Here is a 26906-nt window from a genome sequence, read left to right as displayed (position 1 = left end):
TCTCTCATTTGTGTTTCAATTTTCATATGCATTTACATTTAATTACGTAAATATCCCTCCATTCTTTTGCTAGCATCAAATGATTTTCTTCAGGTCTCTTACGACTAAAAATCCTCTGAAGTGTCTTAATCTTGTAGCGCTGTGCAGTTTGGCTTGAGAGTTTGCTGAGCTCTGAAAAGAAAAGAGTTAAAAAAAATTGGGTCAATCGAACTCACATCATTTTCACGTGTCGAGCTCTCAAGCCCGACCTACAAAGGCAACGCAAGATGAAGGAATTGTTGAAGGTTTTAATTCATCTCCTACTGTCTCTATTTGACTAACACTCATGGTCTCATGGAACCGTTGGTGAGAGCAAATCAGGCATTTGAGAGAATCAAGGTTGTTCTACCAAAAAAAAAAAATTTTGGTGGGTTGTAATATAACACGTGGAAAGCAAACGATAATTTAATTAAGGGCAACAGAACATTAACCGACCATGTAGTACATGCACCAACGTGATAGCCCAATGAAAGTGTGCATAGAAGCATTGGTTTGGATACGATTTTTTATTTCAATCGGGTTAAACGGGCTTTTCACACATAAAGGCATGGGTTTGTGTTTAGGTGTAGGAGCCACACTAACCACACGACCGAAAAAGTGAGGGCCTTACATGTAACACATGTTTTCGTTTTATTTTTTTGGAAAAAAGATCTCCACTTGATGGTGTTTCACAGGGCACCGTGAGATGATGCCTCTACCCTCTAGGTAGATACCCAAGCATGCTCACCCATTAGCCTAGACGCTTGTGTAGAAATCATGCAACCAAGTAGAGATCTCTTGCCTATTTTTACTTTATCTATTATGAAAATATGAGATCTACATGATGGTGGTAGCATGCAGATTCCTTTCCACGCTAGGAACATGAGAAACCTTCTCCCACAAAAGAATTGGCCGAGGCTACCAAATTGTTTGTTTCAAAACAACCATGATTTGGCTCCTCTCCAACATGTTACAGTGTCCAATGCACATCCAACAACTGAAGAACTACGAACATGGCTCTTCGGTGTCTATGCTCCTAACTTGCTTTGGCCTTAACTTCTTTTGAGTCTGGATTCTGGAAGTTGCTAGTGGCAATGTTACGAACATTATCCTCCTATGCTAGGGGGTCCACCCCACCCGGATCTGTTTTTGCCCATCACCGGCCAATCAGGTAATGAAGGATATCATGGTGTGAAATACACCTAATTAAGAAACCATTTCGATAGAAGAACTTGCAAAGGATGCCACTGATATCATATTTCTTATCTTAACACCAACAACTTTTTATGACTTTCTATTCTATGTTTGGTGCGCCTTCAGTTTCAAAACAACCATATCAGTTTCATAACAACCTTATCTATCCCACAAAATAATGCAATGATTGCTTTATGTTTCTCTCTTCTTCTTGTATTCGAAAAACATAAAAACAAATTTCTTTTTTAAAATTTTCTGGACATCCTAGCATTTATTTTTTTTGGTAATGTTGACATCCTAACATAACCTAATATATTATGTGGTGAGCCAGAGATTGCAGATTTTGGTAGTGGACTAGTGAATGAGTGACACTTCAGTAAGAGACTAAGAGTCGGTACATAAAGACAAAATAAATAAAAGAAGATGTTCCCACTCATCAATCATCATTGGCTCTTATTCTTTCCCAAACCATACAAGATTAAAAGCATAATATTCCCGTAAAACCCACATAAAATCATTCCTATGGGAGACCCACAATCCCTTTATATCTTCCCGTTTTCATCTTTTTCTTTGCCTCCTGAAAGCAATTGGAAACCGTCAATTAAAACATTAAACAAGCCATTGATACGACTTAGAAGATTCCAACATCACAAAAAACTTAATTAGTTCCAATCTACATTACAATTGTGGATCAAATGGAGTGATTCTGTATTTCACCACCAAAAAAAGATCAGAGAGAGACCTCATTCAATCCTTGCTAGCTCTTCACAAAAACTGGTTGGTTAGTCACTGATCTAACCCAAGCCCACTTATGGTCATTTACATCAACAACATTCTTTGCATTTGCCACCTCTGTTACCGGAATATATGCATAAATACCATTAATGGGTCCAGCAACAAACCCAGTGTAACCAGCCATAACCCCATGGATTGCAGAGTGCGCCAGAAGTGTGCAATATAAGTTATCTGTAGCATTTGCAGGGACTGCACGTATCATATATGTTGGGTCTATGTACTTCACTGTAAATAGCTTCCCTGGATGGTCTCTGTCCCACCACTGTTTCAACTCAGACTTCAACCACACCCCAACATCCAAGAACACTGGATTGCCAGACTCATCTTTCTCTTCCCTCTGTGTAGCTGTTCTTGGTATCAAATCTTGCCCGGCTCCTTCAGCTACTACTAACACAGCATGCCCATTCTCTTTCATCCTCTGTTCAAGGAATTCAAAAAGCCCTCCTTTCTCTTCTAAGTAAAAATCAGTTTCTGGAATTAAACAACAATCCACATCACGGCTACTTAATGTAGCATGGAGGACAATGTGACCTGTGCTTCTTCCCATTAACTTCACTAAGCCAATACCATTAACAGCACTCTCTACTTCCACATGAGCTGGCTGCATGAATTGCTTGTTGAGCCTTCTCCACAGCTGTTTGAAACCCAAATGATCTGTCTATGATTCCAACATCATTGTCGACGGTCTTGGGGATTCCGGCAACTGCTACATTTAATTTCCGGCGACGTATCTCATTGAAGATTGCCACAGCACCTCGCATCGTGCCATCTCCACCAATTATGTAGACCTGTCATAATAAAAAGTTTTTGAACAGAGTAGCAAATCAGCAACAGCTTACTTTTATCTACTACTGTGCCAAATTGTTTAACTAGGTCAATAAGCATTCAAGTTCAGAGAAAAACAGTTAAAAGCAATAGTGGTTAGTTGTTACCAAAGCACAAGATTCTATTAACACAACTGCTGGGAACTAATGTTTCAGAAGCCATAACCACAAAAAACTAGCAACTTTGCCATTGTCCCGTATATCATTTCCAAGAAGTAGATTGCAACTTCACCAATTTCTTTGCTCACCTTGACGAAAGGAAAATGCATTTATCATACTTCTAACTTGGACTGTTGAGCCCACTCACAAGAAAGGGCTTGGGGTGGTGTCAGCCTAGGCAATCAAAGTTTATTGTCTACCACCTCCCTCTCAATTATGTTGGTCTCACAACCACCATCAATGACCAGAAGCAGTTTTTGTTTTTGGTGAAATACCAGATGGAAGAAGTGCTCAGTACTCTTAACAGTAGACTTGAACAGTTTACATGGCTGTCAATCTTCTTCTTTAGACTCTATCACCACCAATACAACATTCAATGCCTGTCTTTTGATGACCTTCCAACCATATGCTACAGAAAATGTATCTTCTCACACTGTTACATAAGGGAGAGGGTTCCTACACCAGCGTGGGCTGTGGGGGAATCTCCCATACTACACCAACGGTAGTGTTGAGAATGGTATTATCCACATGAGACGCAACATCGTCAAGGTAGGAGAGAGAAAACAATTAAAAAAAATCCAAGTGAGAGGACATGGTACTCTGGCATTGTGGGGAACTTTTTCCCATTAAAGAATTATACGGGAGGATGCTAACCTTCAAGACCTCTTTCACCCCAAGTAGAGACCATCAACTCATCAAAATTATCCCACAGCTGATCTGTTGAAGTTTCTTCCACGTATCACAGCTAGTCATTACATTTTTACAAAATAGACAACTGAAATTTTCTGCCTCTTTTAGCCCTGAACAATTGAAAAAGCTATCAACAAAGACACTATGGATGGGTTACCTTCAAAATATAGCACTCCAGTTTTACACTCATATCTAAGGGTGTCAATTTGGTCCGAACCAAGGACCATCTCAGAATCATACCGCTAAAACACAGAACCGACCCATCCCATTACTAAATGGGATGGTTCTGGGAGCTGGTTTTGGAGCCGATTATTAAATAAGGACAAGAAAGTTCTGCAACGGATTTCCCAATGGATCTAGAACCGAAAACCCAATAAGGAACCAGCTAAAACCAGAACCACTTGGACCTGTTTAACGTGCCTAAATTACTTATTTAGGAATGGTTTATACTTATTATATAAAAGATTGTAATTAAAAAAATAAAAAAACAGAAAAACTAAGGAGAGTTTTTTTTTTTTTTTTTTGGAAATAAACCAAGGAGAGTTAAATGTTTGTATTCTTAAGATATGATGTTTGATTAGGAATATATCTAATTAATTGTATGCTTGGGAAATTTATTTGTTTACTTAAGAATTTTGTAGATATTTGATTGTTTGAGTGCTTAGAACCGTTAAAAAATTGAAACGGATAATCCCATTATTAAACGGAAGTGGATCCTAGATTTTAGACCATTTAGTAAACAGGACAGTTCTGGGATTGATCCCATTGGGTCCAGAACAGTAAGGAACCTTCCCATTTGACACCCTTACTCACATCTAGTTATCAACCCAAATTGACCATCCACTTAATGTTATTCTAGTACTTTATGAGGACTAAACATGTTACAGATGTTGATTTCTCATCTTTGAGGCATCAATCACCCCAACCTAAATGGTATCTTTAAGGAGACTAGCTAGGCTTGAGCAATTGAAGGCCCACTAACAGTCCTTTTTCTATTGACCCATCCATGTTGGGCAATGGTGAAAAAAGGTGAAAAGTTGAAGACTTTCAGATCTTGTTGAAAGACTCCTCCATTCCCAATTTTCATTTCTCCCTTAGCTTGAAAATAGCTGGGGTCAGCTTACCAATTGAGGCTTGAAAAGAGTTCAGCAAAAATCCAAGAACACCAAACCCTCAAAATCTGTATACCTAAGGTCTATTTGGTGAATGTCAAATAGGGGTTTTTCATGTTAACCACCAAGGGAAGGGAAAGGGAGTGGGGGAGGGGGAAAGAATCAAATACAGAGGATGTTAGCTAATTTTATAGAATTGAAGATCAACAAAAGAACCTGATTAAATCCGTGAGATTCAATGGCATTAACAATCTTGTAGAGATCAAAACCACCTCTGAAGGTCTCAAGAACTGTACCACCCTTCATATGCCAGCCGTGCACGAGCTTGGGATCAAGTTTTATGGGTTCCATGGAATAGAATCCTCTGTAGCCGGCCATGACACCAAAGATCTGACGCACACCGTAAAGTTCCCACAATCCCATCACCAGCTCCCTGACGACGGTATTCATTCCAGGGCAAAGTCCACCGCAGGTGACGATTGCCGCTCGGACTGTGGAAGGATTGAAGAAGATTTGCTTACGAGGGCCTGCGTGGCGGTAGGCGAGGGGAAGGAGAGTGCAGGAGGCGGAGGATACAGGGGAGGTGTTGGAGATATTGAAGAGAATTTGACGGAGAACAACATCGGAGGGAGAAATATAGAATTCGTTGAATGAGTGATAGAAGTGGTTGTGATCCAAAGGGTTTGTAAAATTTGGAAGGTTTTGCAGGTAATCGGAGAGATGTGGTAACTTTTGAAGTTGGGGATTCAGTGGGAAAGAGAGGGTTTGGATATGCAGTTGGTTCAAGTTCTCCTGATACCCATCGCCGGAGGTGGTACTAGGAAGAGCGATTTTCGAATGGAAATCGGTCATGGCGAGTGAGGTGAGGAGGATAGAAAGATTGATGGAAAGAAGGATTTATCAGAGATTCAGAGGAGAGAGGATTAAAGAAAGAACGAGGTTGGGAGAAAGAAGAACCTGGTCAGTCTTGGAGTAGTGAGTAGAGACTAGCAGCGAAAGCTTTGCCGTTGTCGCAGCAGTACGTGGCAGAGAACCTTCTTGACAGGTGGAACGGGCGATATGTGTTTTCTTTCTACAACTTGAACAGCTTCTTCTTTCTTTACACGTTTGCAAATCTTAAACGCCATTAATGAAATGTGTTAATCAAAGATGAACGCAACGAACAGGTGTAGGTGTTGGGTGAGCAGCTTAACCAACGTAGATGCATGGGTAGTGTAACTTCCATTTCACTTTACAATGGAGAATTTTATCCTCTCCAATTCCCAAAACTGAGCAGAGCTGTCGTTCGGGGGGGAGATTTCAACACTTGGCAGTTCAGATATCTAAAAATATCGAGCTCAACCTAAAAAAAGAAAGTTGTAATCTTCTTTTGATTATCTCTTGTCTATTCATGGTTTTAGGTATTAGATATTGGTTGGTTCAGCATTGATATCGGTATCGTATCGAATACAATGGGTATTGGTATCTATTGCACAAAAAATGATGCTTGAAGAAAGATCTTTAAACACTGCAACTGTCAAGCTAGTCTGGGCTAGAAGGAATTAGGGAGAACAAAGACTACTCTTTAGTGTTTCTTGATTTCTCTATTGATCAAAGAATTAAGTTACATGGGTGCATAGACCCTTATTAATAAAAGTTTCTTCTCATCCCCCTCTTCCTGATCCCCCTTGGATTCGCCAGAAGGTTTACCTTCCTGGTAAGGTGGTCCCACTGTGCTCGGATTAGGAAACCCTTCCAAGAAGAGGGATCCTCTCCTCAGATATCGGGATCCTGGATTTTCTCGCACGTGAATTACGGTTATCAGCCTTCACCCACTTGGTAGTTCTCAACTGATCTTACCCACGTGTCTAGACCAGTATAACCGTTTCGTTTATGGTCTCACCTTTTCTGGCTGTGGGCCACTTACTTGTAATCCAAGTCGTTCCACGTGTCAAGCATGGGTTGGGTAGGTAAAATATGGTGTATTAGTATTTATCGTATCAATCTATTTTGCTCTCAAAGATACCTGATATCTAAGCCAAATTTGGACAATTATACACTCAATTTGTACCATGTCAATATCGTATCGATGAACGGTATTAACCAAGTATCAGTATTGGTGTTGGCCAATATCGATATGGATTGGCCGATACAGCTATTACTAAACCGATAGGTAAAATCATGGTCTTATTCTCTTAAGCAATTTAATGTAGAGTACAAAATAAATTTTAAAGTTTTTTAAAATTAACTCTTCATTTTGTAATTATTAAAAGTTACACAATTTTCTCCACCCAAAAACAAAAAAAGTTTACCCAATCTTTTTTTCAAGTAGTGTATGAATCAATAAGATTTTCCCTTGTTGCAAGAAAAAAATGTTATACTACAGGGGCAAAAGCTAGTGAGACGGCTGCCAATGCAAAACTATGTCTCTCAATAGTATGGATTATTCAAAATAATATGCCACTCTATGAAGAGAATCATTCCTAGTAAAGAGAAGACATACAAGTACAAGAAAGGAATAGCTTCGAAGAGGAGACAAAATGTCATGACCCTAGATGAGGCATTTGGGGATGAAGGGGTTAGCTAGGTTCCAGATTCACTGCCTGGACGTGTAGTCTTTGTGACTAAACATAGGAGAGTGGTAAAACTACCAACACACCCCCATGAAATAAATTCCCATTTATGTTTGATGCACTATGTGCTCTCATTGTCAACCCCCCCCCCCTCCCCCACTAGTGTAGGAGCTACATGATCAATTAGTGATTTTTTGCCCCCCTTTTTTTTTTTTTCTTGATTTGGCTCCTGGGACACTCGGCGTGAGTTGGTAGTCCACGACACCTTCCTATACGTAGAGAGTTATTACTCTCCGCATAGGCTTTAATACATCCACCAATCGTCCTCACTATGACCACAAAAACACCTCTCTCTCTCTCTCTCTCTCTCTCCCCCCCCCCCCCCCCAAAAGGGAGCAACAGTTTGAAATATCTTTGGAGATCTTTGTAATTCCCACTCATATCATTCCTCTCTATATGGAAACCATATATCACATGCGATATGGATGGATTTCCTTCTTCTTTTTTATTTTCTATATTTCTTCTTCTTGTACCTTATATATATATTACCGTTGAAGTCTAATGAAAATTGGATTGTGATCTTCTATGGTGCCCTGCTCGTAGCGGCCTATGCGGCCCAGACAAAGCACCATGCGCAATATTCACCTTACCCCTGCCAGAGCGCCTTCTAGTAGTACTATTTTTTCTGTGAATTTGGACTGGAATATGAATACTAGCTACATTTATTTTTAGTTTTGTTTATAGTTCTTTAGAAATTTGGAAGTAGGAATTTAGGTAATTATTTATCAATTTATGAGTGTATATTGCCATTTGTTTGATGCCATCGAGTCATAGTTTTCTCTCCTCTTAAAAAAGGAGAGATATTTTTGGGTCCTAAGCCCTTCACCCAAGTGACGATTTTCCCTTCTTTAGCTTAATGGACCCTCTTGTAGCATCAGAGTGACCCATCTCATAAGAAAACTCTTTTACAACGCGTATGACCACGTGGTACGATCCCATTCTATTTCCTTAGACTTAAGGGATGCGCCCATTGGATTTTGGGGACCGTATCTCTACACTTGGCTTTCATCACATGGATTCACCCATGTACTACTAGGCGTAGTGAAGTGTAATTTTTGTCAATTATTTATGTGCTTATTTTATAGAAGGAACATAGTTCTATTTTATTTCTAATGCTAAAATGGAGTGCCACAAATGTGTTCTTTGAATCATATTCGGTTCTATATTGTTCAATTGTGATAACTAGAAATCCACATAATACGAAGTGGTAGAAGGAAAGTGACACTTGGTGTCGAGAACAAAGGTTTTCTGGTTTACCCACCCAGATTGTAATCTATGGTCTGCTATACCAAAGTGTGTAATATTGGAGGGTGATGTGGCAATTCTGATAGCTGAATATCTAGGAAATATTAGAATTAGTTACACGTCAAATTTTAGACTCGATCAACTTGAATCATATACACTCCCATGTATTGGTGACATCTTTCCTTGTATTTTTCAATTGTCCATGAATTGGCATGCACCCTCTTGTTGTCTTAGATTTTTCAAAGCTCTAGATCCACTTGAGCTGAAATTTGGCGTGTAGACAGGGATCTCTGCCTGGCTACAAAATTCTAGCTTCATCTAACCCACCATCTGTATTGTTTTAAAACCAAGTCGGTTGACTCCGTTTTCCAACTTGTCAAGTTGGCAATCCGGATCAGAAAAATATTCCTAGCTTAGTATCTAAATGGTGTATCAGTGGCCCAACTCTTTTTTTTTTTTTTTTTTGGTGCAATTCAAGGGCCGAATGGCCATCATGGCCCTACAAGGAGGCAAAGAGGGGACCCACAAGGGGGTCGGGGTCAAATATGGTACCAACAGGCTCCACTTCTTGGAAAGCAATTAAATGTGGACTAGGTGTCGCTGAGGAGACTTGAACCACTGATCAAGCTCCCGACGCTGTTTCTCCAAAGGAGCAGCGAACCAACAGAGCAAGCCCTTGATCGACTCACTGGCCCAACTGTAGATGAGGGGAAAAATGTATAAATAGTCTTTGTTTTGTCACCAAACTTAACAAAAAAAAATCGTCCAAACCCAATATTAATGTTTGTGTTTTGACTTCATTTTGTCCCTTCAATTCCCATCTAATTAAGCAGCGTAAAGCCCAACATTTTTTCTCAATTCAGTTTTTAATTCTGCCTCAATTCTTGAGCATTTCTTCAATAGCGTGGCAAGCAGCAAGGGTTCAATCACCAACGTCACTGCCTAAAAAAAAACTCAAAAATGTCTTCAGAATAGGAGTAGAAAACTCTTTCTATTTGTTGTCTCCCTTCTCTCTTTCTTCTCTCTCTTCCTCTTGCTATCGATTGTTGTAAAATTAGCTTAAGATTCAAGACTCAAGCTCTTTAAAATTTCTGTAAATATTCATATAGATTGTTCCGCCCAATTCTACCGTTACACCTAAAAAAATACCAATAAACATGCTATCAATGTGGATACCTATAAAATCAACATTCTTAATGCATCTAACCTTCACCCAAAGCTGTTTAAGGCTTACAAGAACTGTTAAAAGCTGAGGTAAAGTGTCATATGTTGCCACATAAACACAGATGCTACTGCATCACTGTCGACATGTCACATCACCATTAAATGATAAAAATGCCCCTTTGAGTTGAATCAACACTCCATTGACCTCTGTGACTGACATAATCACCAAAACACTCTTCTGTGCTGACTTTCATCTCTTTAGGCCATCAGTACTCTATAAAATTATAAAAATACCCATATAATGTTGTCTATGCTTAAAAATGACAAAAATGCCCTTAGATGACTCCAAAACACCATGAGACTTTTGTATACACTGCCAAACCCCTGTAATGATGTCACTACCACTATGAACACTATAAGAACTACTGGGGATGTTGTGACTCTATCCAATCACTGTCTGCACCACAATGTATTGTCTTGACAACAACAACAACAACACATGCACTGTGTTGACAACAATGACAACCAACACACAGACACTGCCATCTGTACTGTGTGTTCAACAGATAAGACTTGCAATTCTCAAGTATTAATAGGAAACCATCTCATTATAATAACAAATAACGCAAACAATTAAGATACCGTCAATCCTCCTACGAAGGATTAGTTTTAGCGTTGAGATGTTGGGAGTTATAGAGGTCCCTCACATAGGTTATCTGAAACTTTAGATGTGTCTTCATATACCATTGAGTTATACCACTTTATTTAACATTATTTGAGAGAGACTAAAGAAATATACAATAGGGATTGGCATTTCTTCTTTAAGTTCATTTACTCCATAAAATTCCAGAGATTCGTTGTAGTATTAAAAGTCTGCAAGGAGCATGGAACTGGGAGAAACATACAGTACCGTAAAAGAACTCCATACATCCTATATATATATATAAATACGCCACAAAAAGAAACAAGAAACCATGTTTTGATCCATCTCTAGCCCAAAGGGGTTAGGGATGACTGTTTAGTAGCAATCTTTGCAGCCAGTCCAATCTCCACTTACTCGAATGGTGAAGTGCTTCAATATAGGGTATGAAACCATTCACAGTCTTACCTGGTGCTCCAGACATGTATCTCACAAAACCTTCCCTTATCTTTTGCTGCGCTACTTGTGCATAATCATAATCAGTTCTTCCGAACATTGCATTAGCCTCTACAAAATAGCCATCAAATATTCTCTCAAATTCATTTCGCATTCCGATCATCAATGGTGCACCAACACAACCGGAGATCTCTTGCATATTAAACATGAATTCTGTTCGAGGACAACCAACTGGCTGTGATTGCAAAGTATGAGCTATTTGAAGGGGCATCTCTTGAATTTGAGACAACCCACTGCGATTATAAGGAATTTGAAGCGGCATTTCTTGAATTTGGGGCAATCCCCCACTGCTATTATAATTACCACCTAAGCCCCCCATCACACCCATAGTTTCTCTACTCCTATTGCTGCGGGAGATGATGAACTTAAAGGTATTGCATTTCCCTAAAGGGAAGGGTTCATCACATCTTGGTCCATCTCCTTTCTTATTGTTATAACCAGGGTAATCATTTATCTTGAACTCAGCACACTCAATCAATTCTAGCGAGTTCTTGCTAGCAAGTTCTTCAAGATTCCAATGGCAAAATGGGCCACTAGTCTTGTGGTTTACATGAATCTCACCAAAGGGCCGAAGCATACCCTTTGCATTCCTGAAAAATCCTTGCAACAAATTCCTGTGCATCCTGTATAAAGCACTAAGTTCATTTCATTAGTATGAACAACCAGCCTCTTTTACCAAATTTTAAACCTTTTTTTTTGTAAATTAGTTCCTAATGGTTTAAATATGTTCTCTAATCTATTCACAATCATAAAAACAATTTCTCCATCCTCAACTATCAAATAAACCATCCTCAATCTTCAATTTTTCATTTTCAATAATTTCCTTTTGTAGCCAGTAAATCAATTGATACACCAAAAGATCGATCATACATGGCTAAGAGAAATAATAAATGTTAAGACATGATTTTATAGTTCACATCAAACTAATAAAAAGTTGTATTTAGGTTTCATACTTTTTGAAATTGTTTAGATTCCATTATAAAGCCTTCTTAGTGGGGGGTGGGGGTGGGGGTGGAAGAACACTCAAACCCTCACAGATAGGATCCCAAGTTAAAAAAACCACTCAGATAGAATCCTGAAAATTGACTGAAAACACAAATCCTTCAAAATAACACCAAACTCTAGGAAACAATAGTTGATAGGAAGGATAAGAACCCCTTTAAAGATGAGGATAATCCGATGAGTGGTTTGGGAGTAATTTGAGAAACAACGATCTCACGGGCAGAGACCTCAGGAACTGTAAAACTCAAATTAAATTCAATCCAACCAACAGATTGAACTGAAATTTGGTCAGACCTCAATCTTAGTAATTTAAAGCAAAGCCCTAACGATCCAAAAGATGGATTAAAAGTAAGTTTGAAAACCAAAATTCTGGAATCGAAAATTCGTAGGTTTTGGGTGATTTCAGATAGCAAACAAGATATTGATCTGATACCCAACAAACAAACGTTGATGGTCACCTAGGGGATGCTCTTTAATGTCCCAAAAGTTGGGGCTGAACAGGTTACGAAATCAGATTTAATTAAAAAATCAAACTAGGCTGAAATAGACAGAAAAACAAAGTATAAAAAGGAAGAAGAAGAAGATATGACTAAGCATCCCAGCTAGCCTTGACTGGAATTCCACCAGCCATTAATGGTATCCCACCATATCTGAGTCTCATAGAATTAAAGAATAGGTTCAAGCCAACAAACAACAACAAAATCAGCCTTATCCCAACCTAATGGGGTCGTCTAAGAGGCTCAAGCCAAAATCTCATTAATCAAATTCGTATAAAAGGCTGTAGCCCCTTACAAACTTACATAGAAGACTCAAAAACAGAAACAAATACTAAAAATGCATGACCTAACCCAATCCTTAACCAATAAGGTAACATAAACTAACTCAAGATATGACTCTAATCAAACTATTAAAATAAATCCCGTTAATGAAAGAAGAAAAACTTATCTATTGACCAAAAGAGAGACAATCCCCCTGGAACTTCAAACATCGAATAAAGCTACATATCAACCAAAAGTCGTGATCACTCATACGAAGGCATCTTTTTTATTTCTGGGGGCACTTTTCATTTTTCCAACTATTCACTAGTTGCCTTTTATTCTTTCTGTTACCAACTGCAAACTGCTGCTGTGGTTGAGATCAAGTGTTGCTACATTGGTCTCTATCATGAGATCAATGAACCATTTATTTATGAGAATAATAGAACTGCCAATAAATATATATTTGTTTGTTCATGTAAAAAGTCTCTGTTTGTTCTTTAATAGATCTGATTTTTTTTACATTGCTGTCAATACTTTTTATTATTAGAGTTAATTTTAGTATTGTTTTGGTTCCTTTTTCTCCTATCCGCTTCGATTTTGTCTTCTTTTTTCCCCTGTTTGGAAATCAAGGGAAGGGTTCAGGAAGCAGTACAAGGAGAAGCACCCTAACAACAAATCTAGGGGTATCAATCAGGGTCAATCACGGCCAGGCCGGGCTTGGAAATACCCTGCCAAGGTCGGGCTGGGTTGAAGGTATGCTTGGCCTTGGGAGGATCGGGCTGAGCTTGGGTTTAGGTTAAAGCTCCTAGGGTTAGGCTAGGGCTTAGGGCCAACTCGGCCCAGCCCGTTGACAACACTAATTTTCAACCTCAGCGACAACTTTTAAGAAGAATCTCATTTATAATTCATCCATTTTTTATCATGAAAACTAGTGACTATTTCTTAGTTAGGACTTACAGTTTGACATTAATATGTTACTAGTTGTTCTACGCATGAATCAATATGTTTCCCCTGCGCCTGCTTATACGTAAGCATTCAAGTAATCAAAAAAAATTCAGAATGTTTTTTTTTTTTTTTTCTCTTGGTGAAAAAAAAAATTTCAGAATGTCAATGAAGCATACACGCATACATTTAGTCCCCATTTTAACAATATGATTCCATGAACAATATATGAAACTGAGGCCTCAAAAATTCAAGAAAAGCATTTACAACTGAATAAAAGAAATTTCGAGCAAAGTGCATGAAAGTGCAAGAATGAACCTCTATGCACAAACAAGCATATTTTCTAAAGAATCCAAGTCAGTTGAGCTTGTTCAGAAATATACCAAACATGGAAACATATTAGTTTATATACCATATGAACAAAAAATGATATTATTGTGACATGGCATGAAAATGGAAAAATAATGCAATAACACATGGTCATAATACAATGTACCATAGTTCGAGATCTGGGCCAGTTTCTCGATTTTTTGAGAAACCGAGACGAGATGGGATACAATACAAAATAATACAAGATCTCGGCGAGATCTCGGATCTTGGGTCGAGATCTCGGGTTGGCCCATGGAAATGACTCATTTACTATGTATTTACTTACCTAACTCGACATATCTCGACGAGATCTCGGATCTCGGGTCGAGATCTCGGGTTGACCAATGAAAATGAGCCATCTACTATGTATTTACTTACCTAACTCGACAGAATTCTTATATGCTTGCTGTGGAGTACTATGCAATATTACAGCAACACTATGTCATGGGAAGACCATGTGACACTAGCGGGGAGTCGGGGACTGAATAATTGATCCAAAGTCATTTTATGTGATGATAGTTGTAACACTGTTAAATAGTTTGATGTATCACTTTAACATTTCTAATTCTTATTTAAGTTGTTTAGCTATTAATTGAATGTTTTGCTTGCTTTCTATTACTAAATTATGTGTAGAGTAGGGTATTTTAGTACGTCATCGCCTACCAACCTATGGTCCGAATTGAAACTCATATTTGGACTTTGTTTTTGCAAAATCTGATAGTGTCATTGTGTTTAAATGGCCTAAAATATGTTGAACATCAAGTTTCAGACCCAAATTAGGTCTAAAACCCACCGAGTTGAGGCTTCGAGTCGGAAAAAAAAAAATGCACCAACTCGGCGAGATCTCGACTAGACTCGATTTTTCCAAGGGCCAAGTTGATACCGAGACCCGAGTTTTAGTACCTTGCAATGTACAGAAATATAAGAATAAGAGACCACAATAAGGAAATTGGATAGTTAAACTGAAGGGAATGGTAAATAATTCCTAGCAACCAAACAAAAAATTTGGAATTTCGTGAATTATTGAATGAGATAATTATAGTTATGAATGATGCTTACTTGATCATACGGACTTGATCTTCCTTCCCATGGAAGCCAGCGTGAGGGAAGTTAAAGATTATCCGATCAAATTTCCGAATTTTCAGGTCAGTGTGAAGTTTCATTTTGGTAGCATCTACTTTGTGCAGAAGGGCTGCTCTCAGTTTCTTTAAGTTTTCCAAATTCAATTTTGCTTTCTTGTACTTGAGGATCACAGAATCTGGTAATTGAGTAAGTCATTTTGATTATTCCAAGGAAAAACAAAATCAAGAACTACAGAGAAATATTAATAATAAAGAGAATGCAAAAGAATATTTCTTTTTAAAGCTTTGGAGTTTAATTGGAGGGCTTTTTCGAATTTTTCCAAGATAAGGATGCAAAAGTTTCATAGTTTTGATCTTAGTATTGAACAGAGGAGGAGCAGATACGATCCATAGTTTCAAAACCTGTACAAAGTCATCTAAGAAACCAACGACGAATTTATTAACCAGAAAGAAAACCCATTTACCCCATTAATCCAAATTGATTTTGATTATAAAAACAGTGACGGATCGTGAAATAGGAATCAGCAATCGAGAGAGAGAAGAGTACCATAAGAGTCGAGAGACGTAGCGACGATGTTAGAAGCAGAACCGAATGACTGAGCCAAACACAATGCGAAAGAGAAGTCTCCGTCTCCGACTAAGAGGATTTGATGAAAGGAGGAGTAGTATTTCAACCATCTACTACTGCTACATATTTCTTCCGCCACTGATGATGCTCCCTCGACCACCTCCGCCATTGATGTTTCTACCTTTTTTGGCTCCTTAGAACTTACTTCGGTAGTTCCTCCTTTTTCCGTGAAGAATCCAATAAACGAGAAAAAGAGACAACGGAGTTACAGACTACAGAGCATGGAGGAGCTCAATTGAGGGTACTAGGAGAGGCAACAGTAGTGTTCGATTATGGTTACGTATGCTGCAAGTAAAAGGAATTTAGAAAGTAAAGTGAAATTTAATACCCAAAAAAAAAAAAAAAAAAAAGTGAAATTGATTTGTACACTTGACCTGAGGAAAGTAGGAAACGCTTCGTATGTAGTGTAGCGGGCCTAGCGGCATTTAATGGGGAGAAAGCGCGTCTGTGATTTATGGGATGGAATCTGTGCATGATTCTTACAAAAAGCTTTCTCAGTGCGTCTATTTTCGACCCGGATCTGGACAGGGCAGCGTTTGGGATACGTGTTCCAGACGTTGGATGTAATCTGTAGCATGGAAAAAATTTTGCTGTTACACTTGAGTAGTAGGAATGTTTCTACTACAAGGCTAGCAGCCAAGGAAATGGAATAATTCATTTTCCTTCAGGTTCATAAATATCCTCTTAGGTTTTAATATTTTCTACAATACCCTTTAAGATCCCATTTCCTTGGCTGCCGCCAACCTTGTTCCTGTTACAAATATAGCAGCAAAATTTCGCCCCTCGTAAAATGATCTACCTCAAAAAAATTCTTTTTTTTTTTTGGTAAATATCTCCCTCAAAAGTTTTCACGATCGAAAATGTAACACCTTGGGTCTAGGGTCATTATTATTATTTGTTTATTATTTAAATTTAGGGAAGGAGTTTTTAATCTGGTAGTGTGGCCTACGCCAACACTTTCATGTCTACCTCTCTTCTCCCAATAAGGAAGAAAAGCTGTCATTTCATATGGGAGCATAGAGGTAAACTCATGGGAGTGTTGGCATAGGCCACACTCCCCGACAAAGTTTTTTTTCCTAAAATTTAAAAATCCTTAAGTTTTTATTCGAAAAAAAAATAAACACCTCTTAAGTTGCAGAAATTTTAATCTAATCTTTTTGTCAGTTAGTATAATATACTTTTTTTTTTTCTCTAATGACTAGAATTACTATTATTTCATATAAAAAAATACATTAAGAAAGACAATGAGCAAATAGGATACTCTATACTTTCTCACATAGTTATTTTAATACTTCTTTTTACGTCTTAGGCTCCGAGAACCTTTTCCCATACATTAAAATGATTTTCAGCTTTTAAAAATACTTTCTTACCCTTGCATTAAATAACTTTTGGAAATAAAACAACGGCAATTAAAAGGAGGTGGCTCTTGGCCTCATAGAAAGGCGGAAATCACACCCATGGTGATGCTTGCGTATGTGCTCCCATTGGTCAACACACGCATGCAAGCTCTAAAGGCCTAGTAGGGGTGTCAAACGGTTGGTTCAGCCCAGCTTCGGTTGGGTAGAATCGGTTTTTGAATAATTACGAAGTAAAGAGATAAGAACTAACATAAAAAATAATGAATAATTAGAGTTTTTGTTTTTAATAGTTATAGAGATTGAATCACTCCTTCCTTCTTCCACAACCCCCAAAAGAAAGAATGAATATATATTTTCGGAAGTTCTATTGATCTCATGGATGAAAAAAAATGCTTCATTGACCTCATGATGGAGACAAATATAGCAAGTAAGGGTGTCAATGAGTAACCAGTAACCAAGTACCGAACAGAATTTAATATGGTTAAGTCTTGGATCTAAAAATGTCTTTATAATTTGGTTTGGATAGGATCTGGATCTACCCACGTATTCAGTGGACTTATTCGAATCCGGACCAAATACCCGCCTTAAAAATTAACATAAAACCCTAATATTTTATTAGGTTTAAAAGACTCTAATTGTCAGTTACGTGGTTAACTTAACCCTTCAATTCTCACTTCTTTCTCTTTAGTCTTTATCGATTCATATTCCCTGGGGTAAGCAAACTGCAAACGAAGGATCTGCAGCAGACTAAAAGTGTCAATTGAGTGGTTTCTTACAAGTTTCTTATGGAGAAACAAACATACATTGATTTGTCTTGTGAATATGAGAACCAAACGAGAACCGAATGGCATAACCGAATTTAAATTGGATGTAGTAATCGGATGTAATAACCAGATAAGAACCGAATACAAGAACCGGATTGTAACCAGATTTGAACTGAAACCGTCCAGGAACGGATAGAGTATTCAATTCTAGAACCATTCTCAGACTTGGTCCGGATCTGGATTCCACTGCCACTGCTTGGAACTGAACCGAATCCAAACCAAATATCCGGTTCCGTACCCAATTGACACCCTTAGCAACACTTGATCTCAAGCACAGCAACAATTTGCACTTGGTGCCGAAAAGAATAAAAGGACAAATGCTTAATCGATGAAGAAATGAAAAGATCCTCCCCCCCCCGGAAATCAAAAAACCATATTCCTTTTAGAGACGAGAGAGAGCGATCAGACCTTTTGGTTGATATGCAGATTTATTCAATGTTTGACGTTCCAAGGGGCATGCCTTATACATTTCGTAAATTAGGGATATCGAGTTGGGATAACATCTGAAACCAGGAAGCTCTTGGTAATTTTTCAGAGCCTCATTGATGAGAAGATCACTGAAGATTTAGGACTTCTCAGAGGAGACACAGACATATGCAGCCACATTTCACTTCATTACGGCTAGATGACCGGTATTATGTGTTGGTCATTTTTATTATTTTGTTGTACTGTTTTTTGGGGAACAAACAATCTTATTTTGTTGTTGTATATATTGTTATCATTTTGTAGTTATATTGGGTAAATATTTTAGGAAATAACTGTTTAGAGCATAGTTGGAAAATCGGGTTTTGATTGGGGCGAGTCACCTGAGTCGAGTCAAAATTTTGAAAAAATCTGGTCAAGAGTCATGTAGACTAGGCCAAGGTAAGAAATAACGAGACTGGGTCATAAATAGTCCTAGTCAAATAAGATTCAGTATTTTTACTGAGTCACGACAAAATCAGCAAGTTTAATCGTTTTTTTAAAAATCATAAAACCATTTCAATTGGAAAATGAGTTCTATGCAATTCTTGGAGTAAATCCAAGATGGTGTGAAGCCAAGATGACCTTCTCCTCATCTCTAAGTGGGATCGAAGTAGTATATATAAACCTCCCGGCCTCCCTAAGATTGTTAGCAAAACTCCCATTGCAATCTCATGGGTATTTTCTAATTTATACCTATTTTCATGAAAAAATATACTCATTCAATACGATGAAACCTAGCTAGTATGTTGCCTAGTGATCATAGCATGATCCATCTTCGATGTAACTATGTCTAGATTTTTGTAACCAAAATAACTCAGCATAGACAAACCTGCATTTAATGTTGGAGAAGAGAAGTTTGTATTTCTTCCTTAAAGTTCATTTTACTTAGTAAATTCTTCAGAGATTCATTATAGTGCTTTAAGGAGGGAGCTCCATCACACATTGTATACACCATTGTTAAGACTGATAAATTTCTTCCATATATTTATCATAAAATTAACATTTGTTACATAAAATTACTATATATGCCTCAAAAAGAATTGAAACAAGAAATCACATTGCTTTCAGAGAGGTGGCTAAGATGTTAGAGGTCTGAGCCAGACACAATGCGAAAGAGAAATCTCCTTCTCCAACTAAGAGGATTTGATGATAGGAAGAGTAATGTTTTAACATTTTCATCTTTTTGCTCCTTACTTCTTACTTCTGTAATTCCTATTTTACCCAATAAGACGAGGAGTGACTAGGGAGGCACTGCTGTAAGATCATGTTTACGTGGGATCTCTTGCCAAAAAATGGTTGGAAAAACTGGTGAAACTTGGTCAGGAATCATAAAGATTCACCGAGTTTTAAGACATATTCAGACCAGACCGAGTCAGATCATTTTTTATTGATTTTGTGTTTTGCCAGAGTTAAATGAAACTTATCGATCTAGTCTCATTTTATTTTTGTCATATACTATTTTAAAACCCTAAGTTTCGTCTACAACTACAAAATCTTAGAGTTTTTGTTTGGTGTCTTCAATATTAATCCTTTTGTTTTTTTCTCACATGTGAAGCAACAATTGCCTTAATCCCTCTTCACTTCGAAAAAGAAAAAGAAAATAATAAATAATAAAAAAAATAAGAAATAACACATGATTTGGCCTCATCATATATGTTTGACTCACTGGATATAGTGTTTGAAATATTCTTGAATGTTTACGGCTACTGGCAAATTGGGTTTTAGTGCTTCCTTAATTCAAGTCTCTTATGGGTGTGATCAGATCCCTAATATAGGGGTTTCAATAATTTCCCCCCTTTAATGTAGTATAAAATTCGGTTTCATGTCACACCCATAAGGCATGGAACCAAACCAAAATCGAATTGAATGACCGAAACCAAACTGATTGACACCCTTAAGGTCTGTATGTCCCACTGTAGAAGATCGTGGGAAAAAAATGGTCTTGAAAAAACCATAGAATTTACTCTCCTTTTACTCCCTCAAGTTGCTCTATTCCATTCTACCAAAAAAAAAAAAAGTTGCTCTATTCCATATTAGATAAATTTCTATTACACATCCTGAAATGGATTCCTCTTCAGCCCGAACAGAGCTTCTATAGTTAGGGTTCCTAGACCAACGCCAAACAAAGTTTCACGATACAGGGAGGAAGACAGCTTTGAGTTGCGTTAATGAGAGCTGCGTTAGGGAGGAAGATAAGTGGAGGAGAGCTGCATTAAACCAGAGCTTGAGAGCTCTTGTCTTCAGTGTTGTGGAGGAGTCGAACAGACTCGATTCAGTAACTCTGGTTAGGGGTGAGGGTTTGACTCTTACCCAGGTTAGAGTCTTTGGGTGGAGTTACCAGGGTTAATTTCAAATGTTAAAATGGTTCTTCAAATCTTGAAGGTATGATCACCCAACCTGAACGAGGAGCCTACGAGGCTTGGCTGGCAGTAGAAATTCCCTCAAGATCATGCTCATCACCTTCACCTCTTCTCACTCTTGTTGGGACCCACCTAACGTGTTCCTTGCTACCTCCTCTTTGACCGCTGCAATTCTTTTCTCTCTCTCTCTCTCTCACAGTTCTTGGTCTACCAGGTAGCAACAATATATGTATTTGTACATACTTGAATACACTGTTTCTATCAGAAATGGACTTGAAAACTATAACATTCTTTCCAAGCCTAAAGAATAGTAATAAAATTGTAATGGCATTGGCATGTCCAAATAGACATCAAACCAAGGATTCTGAGTCAAAACCTATCACATGGCATTGACTGGATAAAAAGAACCACTCAAAACAAAAGCATCTGATATTTTGTTTATCACTTTGAGATCTTGAATTCTGTGGCATTTCATCCATCAGCAGATTCTAGCTACTTTGATAAGATCAATATATAAGCTACACAAATTATTGATATGCATGGCAATAGGCCATCAGTAGCAAAGATGAATTCTTACCAAGTAGATTTGGTCAATTTCCAAAGATCTAACCTTAAGAGATCCCAACTTCAGTTTTATACCAGTAATTCAGCAGATGATCCCAAACAGATAATGCCATTAAGAATTAGGAGAAAGTCAGAATTAACACCAGATAATGCATATAACATTTTAAAAAGCAAAGGTATGAACCAATGTGTTAAAGACCACCAGAGGGAGATTTCACTGTCCGATGCATTGTGTGGCCCTCTCATGTCCATGCTCCGAGACAACACCCTGCGCTGACCTGTGCAACATGACCCTAAATAGAAACCCCTTTCGTGTGTGGATTGGCTAAGCTTGTCCATGCAGCACCAGCAGCGCCCTGCACTCCACTGGACCTCTTGCCCCTGTGTCCTTGCAACTGCTGGCCAGCCTTGGCCGTGGCAGCTTGCACATGATCCCACGCATGACTCCTCTGGCTGGTGGCTACTAGACTACATTGGCGACTGCCTGCCATGGCTGAGGATCTTTGACACTTCAAAAAAAAATTTGCAACCTGCAAATAGTTGCAGGTTGTGGCTGGAGGTTGATGAAGATGAGAAGTGGCCGCTGCCCCTTTTCTCCTCCATTTGCGGGTCTTCAGTAGACCTGCAGCCTTAAAAGAAAACCTTGAAACAGGGGGTGGGTGTGGCCGCTGGGGAAGAAAGGGGCGGGAGGACATGGTGGAGGTGGAGTTGGGGGACGGTAAGGTACAAAAGAGGGGCAGGCGTGGGGGAGAGGGGTGGGAGGAAGAAGAAGGAATGTGTTTGGTTGTTTTATTTGAAAGGGTAGAATAGTTAGTTCATACACTTATAAGGGCAGAATTGTCTTTTAAAAATTTAACCTGCTGACATCACTATTTAACAACCCTTGACTAACGGTAAGGGATGTCTGTGTAATTTTTTTTTTTTTTTTTTTTTGAGGAGCTGCTGATAAGTTCCATACTTTGTGTAGGAACCTTAAAATATTGGCAAACCTCATGGGGTGTCACACTGCCACTGATAATTCCCCAAAAAAAAAAGGCTGGCACCTAAAGTCTTAGAATTGATTCAACAATGTTAAAAAGAAAAAATGAATATTTGAGAGTTGCTGAAAATGTTGGATTCAGCTTTCACAATTCCTCTCTCCCACTTTTCTGCTCAAAAGGCAAACCACAGAAAAATGCAGAACTAGTTATCCCGCTGCAGCGAGTGCTACTGCTACTGTGTCGGAGCTGGACATTGCGCCTCTCAGGAATCGGTCTTTGGAGATTGGGCGAATGGGCGTAGTGAAGATGATGAACACACACAGGGGCAGATATTTTCCACTTCACCAGCTTCAAATGCTCTGTTTTATGATTTTAGTCTTCACAATAGTCCTTTTCTGGATCCAAATATGACTTGGATTTATTTGACCCAGAAATGATATAAATCCCTTATTTGGCTAAAATCTATATTAGATCAACATAATAGACATTTTGGTTTAACTATATTTTTTTTCTATCAGTTTTGATCACTGTTGCAGGTGCGGGCTAGGTTTTGACACCCTTAATCCATATCCACAATTTGATCAATGTTGCAGAGAAGTCATCATTTCTTCTTTAAGTTCATTTTTGCTCAGTTAATTCTTCAGAGATTCATCACAATATTAAAATGCTGAAAAGAGAACGCTGGAGGGAGCAATATACAGTATAGGAAAAGAACTCAATCACACATTCTATACACCATTGTTAAGACTGCTAAACTGCTTCCATATACATATATCAGAAAAAGCATTAATCACATAAATTACTACGCCTCAAAAAGAAACAAGAAATCACATTTTGGCCCGTAGAGGTCAGGGCCAACTTACTCAAATGAAGTATACTTCAAAAGATATGGTAAGAAACCATTCACAGTCCTACTTGGTGATCCAGACCAGACATGTTAACTCTCAAAACCTTCCCACTTGTGCAAAATCATAATTAATTCTGGAACATGGCATTAGCCTTACCCAAAAAACCCATCAAATATTCTCTCGAATTCATTTTGCATCATGATCATCAATGGTCAAGGTCCAAAAAACATCGGAGATCGGATCTGTCCGCCGGAATCAGTCCCGAAAAACTTTAGAATCAGCCCTCAAATCTGAACTCGACGATTCTAGGAGTTTGGTCCATGAATCGGTCATATCGAATCGGCCAGAATGGGGATCGGTCACAGTCAATTCCAGTCCGAATCAGTCGATCTATCGATCCAATTCTCGATTCTTGAAACCGTGTCAATGGTCCACCAATACAATGCGGGATCTCTTGCATATTAGAAATGAAATATGTTCGAGGATAGCTAACCGGATGCAAATGCAAAGCATAACGAGGATTGTGAAGCGGAATCTCTTGAATTTGGGGCAAAGTTTCTCTCCTCCTATTATAACCACCTAGGTCCATCACACCCAAAGTTTCTCTTCTCCCACAATGAGGATTTTGAAGCGGCATCCCTTGAAGTTGGGGCAAAGTTTCTCTCCTCCTATTATAACCACGAAGGTCCATCACACTCAAAGTTTCTCTTCTCCCACAATGAGGATTCTGAAGCGGCATCCCTTGAATTTGGGGCAAAGTTTGTCTCCTATTATAACCACGAAGGTCCATCACACCCAAAGCTTCTCTTCTCCCACAATGAGGATTCTGAAGCAGCATCCCTTGAATTGGGGGCAAAGTTTCTCTCCTCCTATTATAATCACCCAGGTCCATCACACCCAAAGTTTCTCTTCTCCCACAATGAGGATTCTGAAGCGGCATCTCTTGAATTTGGGGCAAAGTTTCTCTCCTCCTATTATAACCACCTAGATCCATCACACCCAAAGTTTCTTTCTTCCTATTGTGGGAGATGATGAACTTGAAGGTACTGCATTTCCCTAAAGGGAAAGGTTCATCACATCTTGGTCCATCTCCTCTCTTACTGTTATAACCAGGATAATCATCTATCTTGAACTCATCACACTCAATCAATTCTAACAAATGCGAGCTAGCAAGTTCTTTAAGATTCCAACGGGAAAATGGACCAGTAGTTTTGTGATTGACATGAATCTCACCATAGGGCCGCAGCATAATCCTTGCATTCTTGAAAAATCCAAGGATCAAACGCTTGTGCATCCTGTATAAATCACTTAGTTCATTATCAAGTTTAAAATTAATTATGGAATGAACAAATGAGAGTTATAAATGAAGCTTCCTTACTTGATTATATGGAGATGATCTTCTTTTCCATGAAAGCCTGCATGAGGAAGTTAAAGATAATCCGATCAAATTTCCGCATTTTCAGGTCTGTGTGAAGTTTCATCTTGGTTGCATCTACTTTGTGCAGAAGGTCTGCTCCCAGTTCCTCTAACTTTTGCAAATTCGATTTTGCTTTCTTGTACTTTCTGATTACAGAATCTGTTTGAAGAGAAAACTCAGGAAAAGAGTAAACGACCAAAAACATGTTGTTTTAAGATATTCTATTTTTCCAAGAACCCATAAACGTTTCACACCTCAAAACAAATATTAATAAAAACACGTTAAACATTCAGATTCAGATAGAAAGGAAGAAGAAGAAGAAAAAAACAAAAAACACACAATAAGTATTGGCAATGAGTAAACCCTAGGAATAAAGTATTGACTACTGACAAACAATAGTAATACAGTAGTTCTAACTTTCAAAAACAGAGAAGAACAAATACTAAGACAAAGATGGAATAACCAGCAAAAAGAGAAGAGAATACAAACCATAAGAATCAAGGGAGGTGGCAACGATGTTAGAGGCAGAACCAAATGACTGAGCCAAGCACAATGCAAAGGAGAAATCTCCTTCTCCGATTAAGAGGATTTGATGACAGGAAGCATAGTGTTTTAACCATCCTATTTCTTCAGCCATCGATGCCCTCTTTCCCACCTTCGCCACTAACGTTTTCGTTCTTTCTGCTTTAAGTCTTTTTAACTTCGGTAGTTCCTGCTCGGTTCCCCTATTTATCCGAGAAATTGATGACGGAATATTGCGCTTTTTAAATTTAAATCATTTATTCCTTAATTAAACAAGAATTAATGCCCATTTCCTGTTTTTGAAAAAAGCAATGTCACAGATTCTATGTTCCCCGCCAACATTCGAAACATTCCCTACTGTCTCCCACTCTCCCCTATAACGTTTAATATTTCCCGACATAATAGTTTGTATTCACGCTACCATAATAAAGGTTTCGGCCAGTTCTCAAATATATCGGTTTGGGAAAAGCCGAAAAGGTTCTCGTCTTCACTTCACATTGAAATGACATCTCTGCTCTCTATGTATAGGAAACCGTTATGTAGCCCGTCAAATTCAATGGTGTATTTTTCACCCAAAAAAAAATTTCAATGCTATATGTATCTCTCTCCCTTCTCAAGGTCTATTTTTTATTTTTTCTTAATATCAGGGAAAAAAAATCTAAGGAAACGGTCCGGTTTAAATTTTTTTATATCCAAACATAGCCACAATGCCTAAGCGTATTAAACGGTCTGATTTTAGTTAAACAGTTTAATTAAATGGTCTCAATTTTGAAATCATAATCGAATCATTTACTAAACGGTTTCAGTTTAAACCATTTGGTTCAGTTTCAGTTTGGTATATTTATGTTAAGGGGGTTAAACGGTCCGGTTTTGATTAAACGGTTCGGTTCAATTCGTTTTGATTGCTTGGGGGTAGAAACTGTAACCAGACCATTTAATTAAACGGGCTCATAATCAATACCTGAACCGTTTAGTAAACGATTTTGGTTAAACGGTTTTTAAATGGTTTCGATTAAATGGTTCTATATGATTTTACACGATTTCGGTTAGACGGTTCTATACACATTTACTACTCTATTTACTAATACTAGTTATTACTTATTACTTACTAAGTTATTATTTATTTATTTTTTGAGAAAGAAAATCATTAATGAAGAAACGTGACTACTTAGTAGTTGCTACTCACTAGGTTTTGATTTTTTGTTTATAAAATAAAAAAAAAGTTGGTAGGTTTTTAAACAGTTAGACGGTTTGGTTATAATCGGTTTTAATTGAATTATACGGTTTGAAATCATTGAATTAATCGGTCTAAATCGAACCAAACCGATTAAATAAATGATGTCATTTCTAAAACCATACCAGACCATTTAACTAAACGGACTGCCGATTTTGGTTTAAACGGTTTGGTTCGATTTCGGTTTGGTTTTGACACCCTTAATTTATGTACATCTAAGAGTATTAAACGGTCTATTACGATTATATGGTCTAGACCGATTTAAACCGTTTAATTAAAAGATCTTAATTTTAAAACCATAATCGAACCATTTCTTAAACTATTTCATAGTTTTTATTAAAACGGTTCAACCGGATTTCAGTAAACGGTTTCAATTTGATTTTGACACCCTTACATTTGCCTGTGCACAAAACATACAAAATTTCCATCCTACTCCCATGAAACAAAAGGTTTATCCATGCTGATGCCCCTAATAAGTGTGTCAATTTTGGATTGGAACTGGGAACCGTATCAAAACCAATCCGTTATTTGTGAGCGTGTCTCTCGTACCTATTGGTACAAAGACTATAGACTCTCAGTGGACG

The 26906-nt window shown here is 38.1% G+C and overlaps 1 protein-coding gene and 1 pseudogene across 1 annotated transcript; both read right to left on the bottom strand.

Moving 5' to 3' along the window:
• Positions 1-1889: 1889 nt before the first annotated feature.
• Positions 1890-5670, bottom strand: LOC122644131 (ATP-dependent 6-phosphofructokinase 2-like). Its single transcript, XM_043837740.1, is given in 3 exon segments — positions 1890-2608; positions 2610-2795; positions 5009-5670. Coding segments are annotated over 3 exon segments (1461 nt in total). The 5' UTR covers positions 5645-5670; the 3' UTR covers positions 1890-1969.
• Positions 5671-9571: 3901 nt separating this feature from the next.
• LOC122643687 lies at positions 9572-25208 on the bottom strand (annotated as a pseudogene).
• Positions 25209-26906: the final 1698 nt, after the last annotated feature.

Source organism: Telopea speciosissima, chromosome 10, assembly GCF_018873765.1.
Source record: "Telopea speciosissima isolate NSW1024214 ecotype Mountain lineage chromosome 10, Tspe_v1, whole genome shotgun sequence".
NCBI classification, from domain to species: Eukaryota; Viridiplantae; Streptophyta; class Magnoliopsida; order Proteales; family Proteaceae; genus Telopea; species Telopea speciosissima.
The sequence above is the reverse complement of the archived record's forward strand: the minus strand, read 5'-3'. Positions and strand labels throughout refer to the sequence as shown.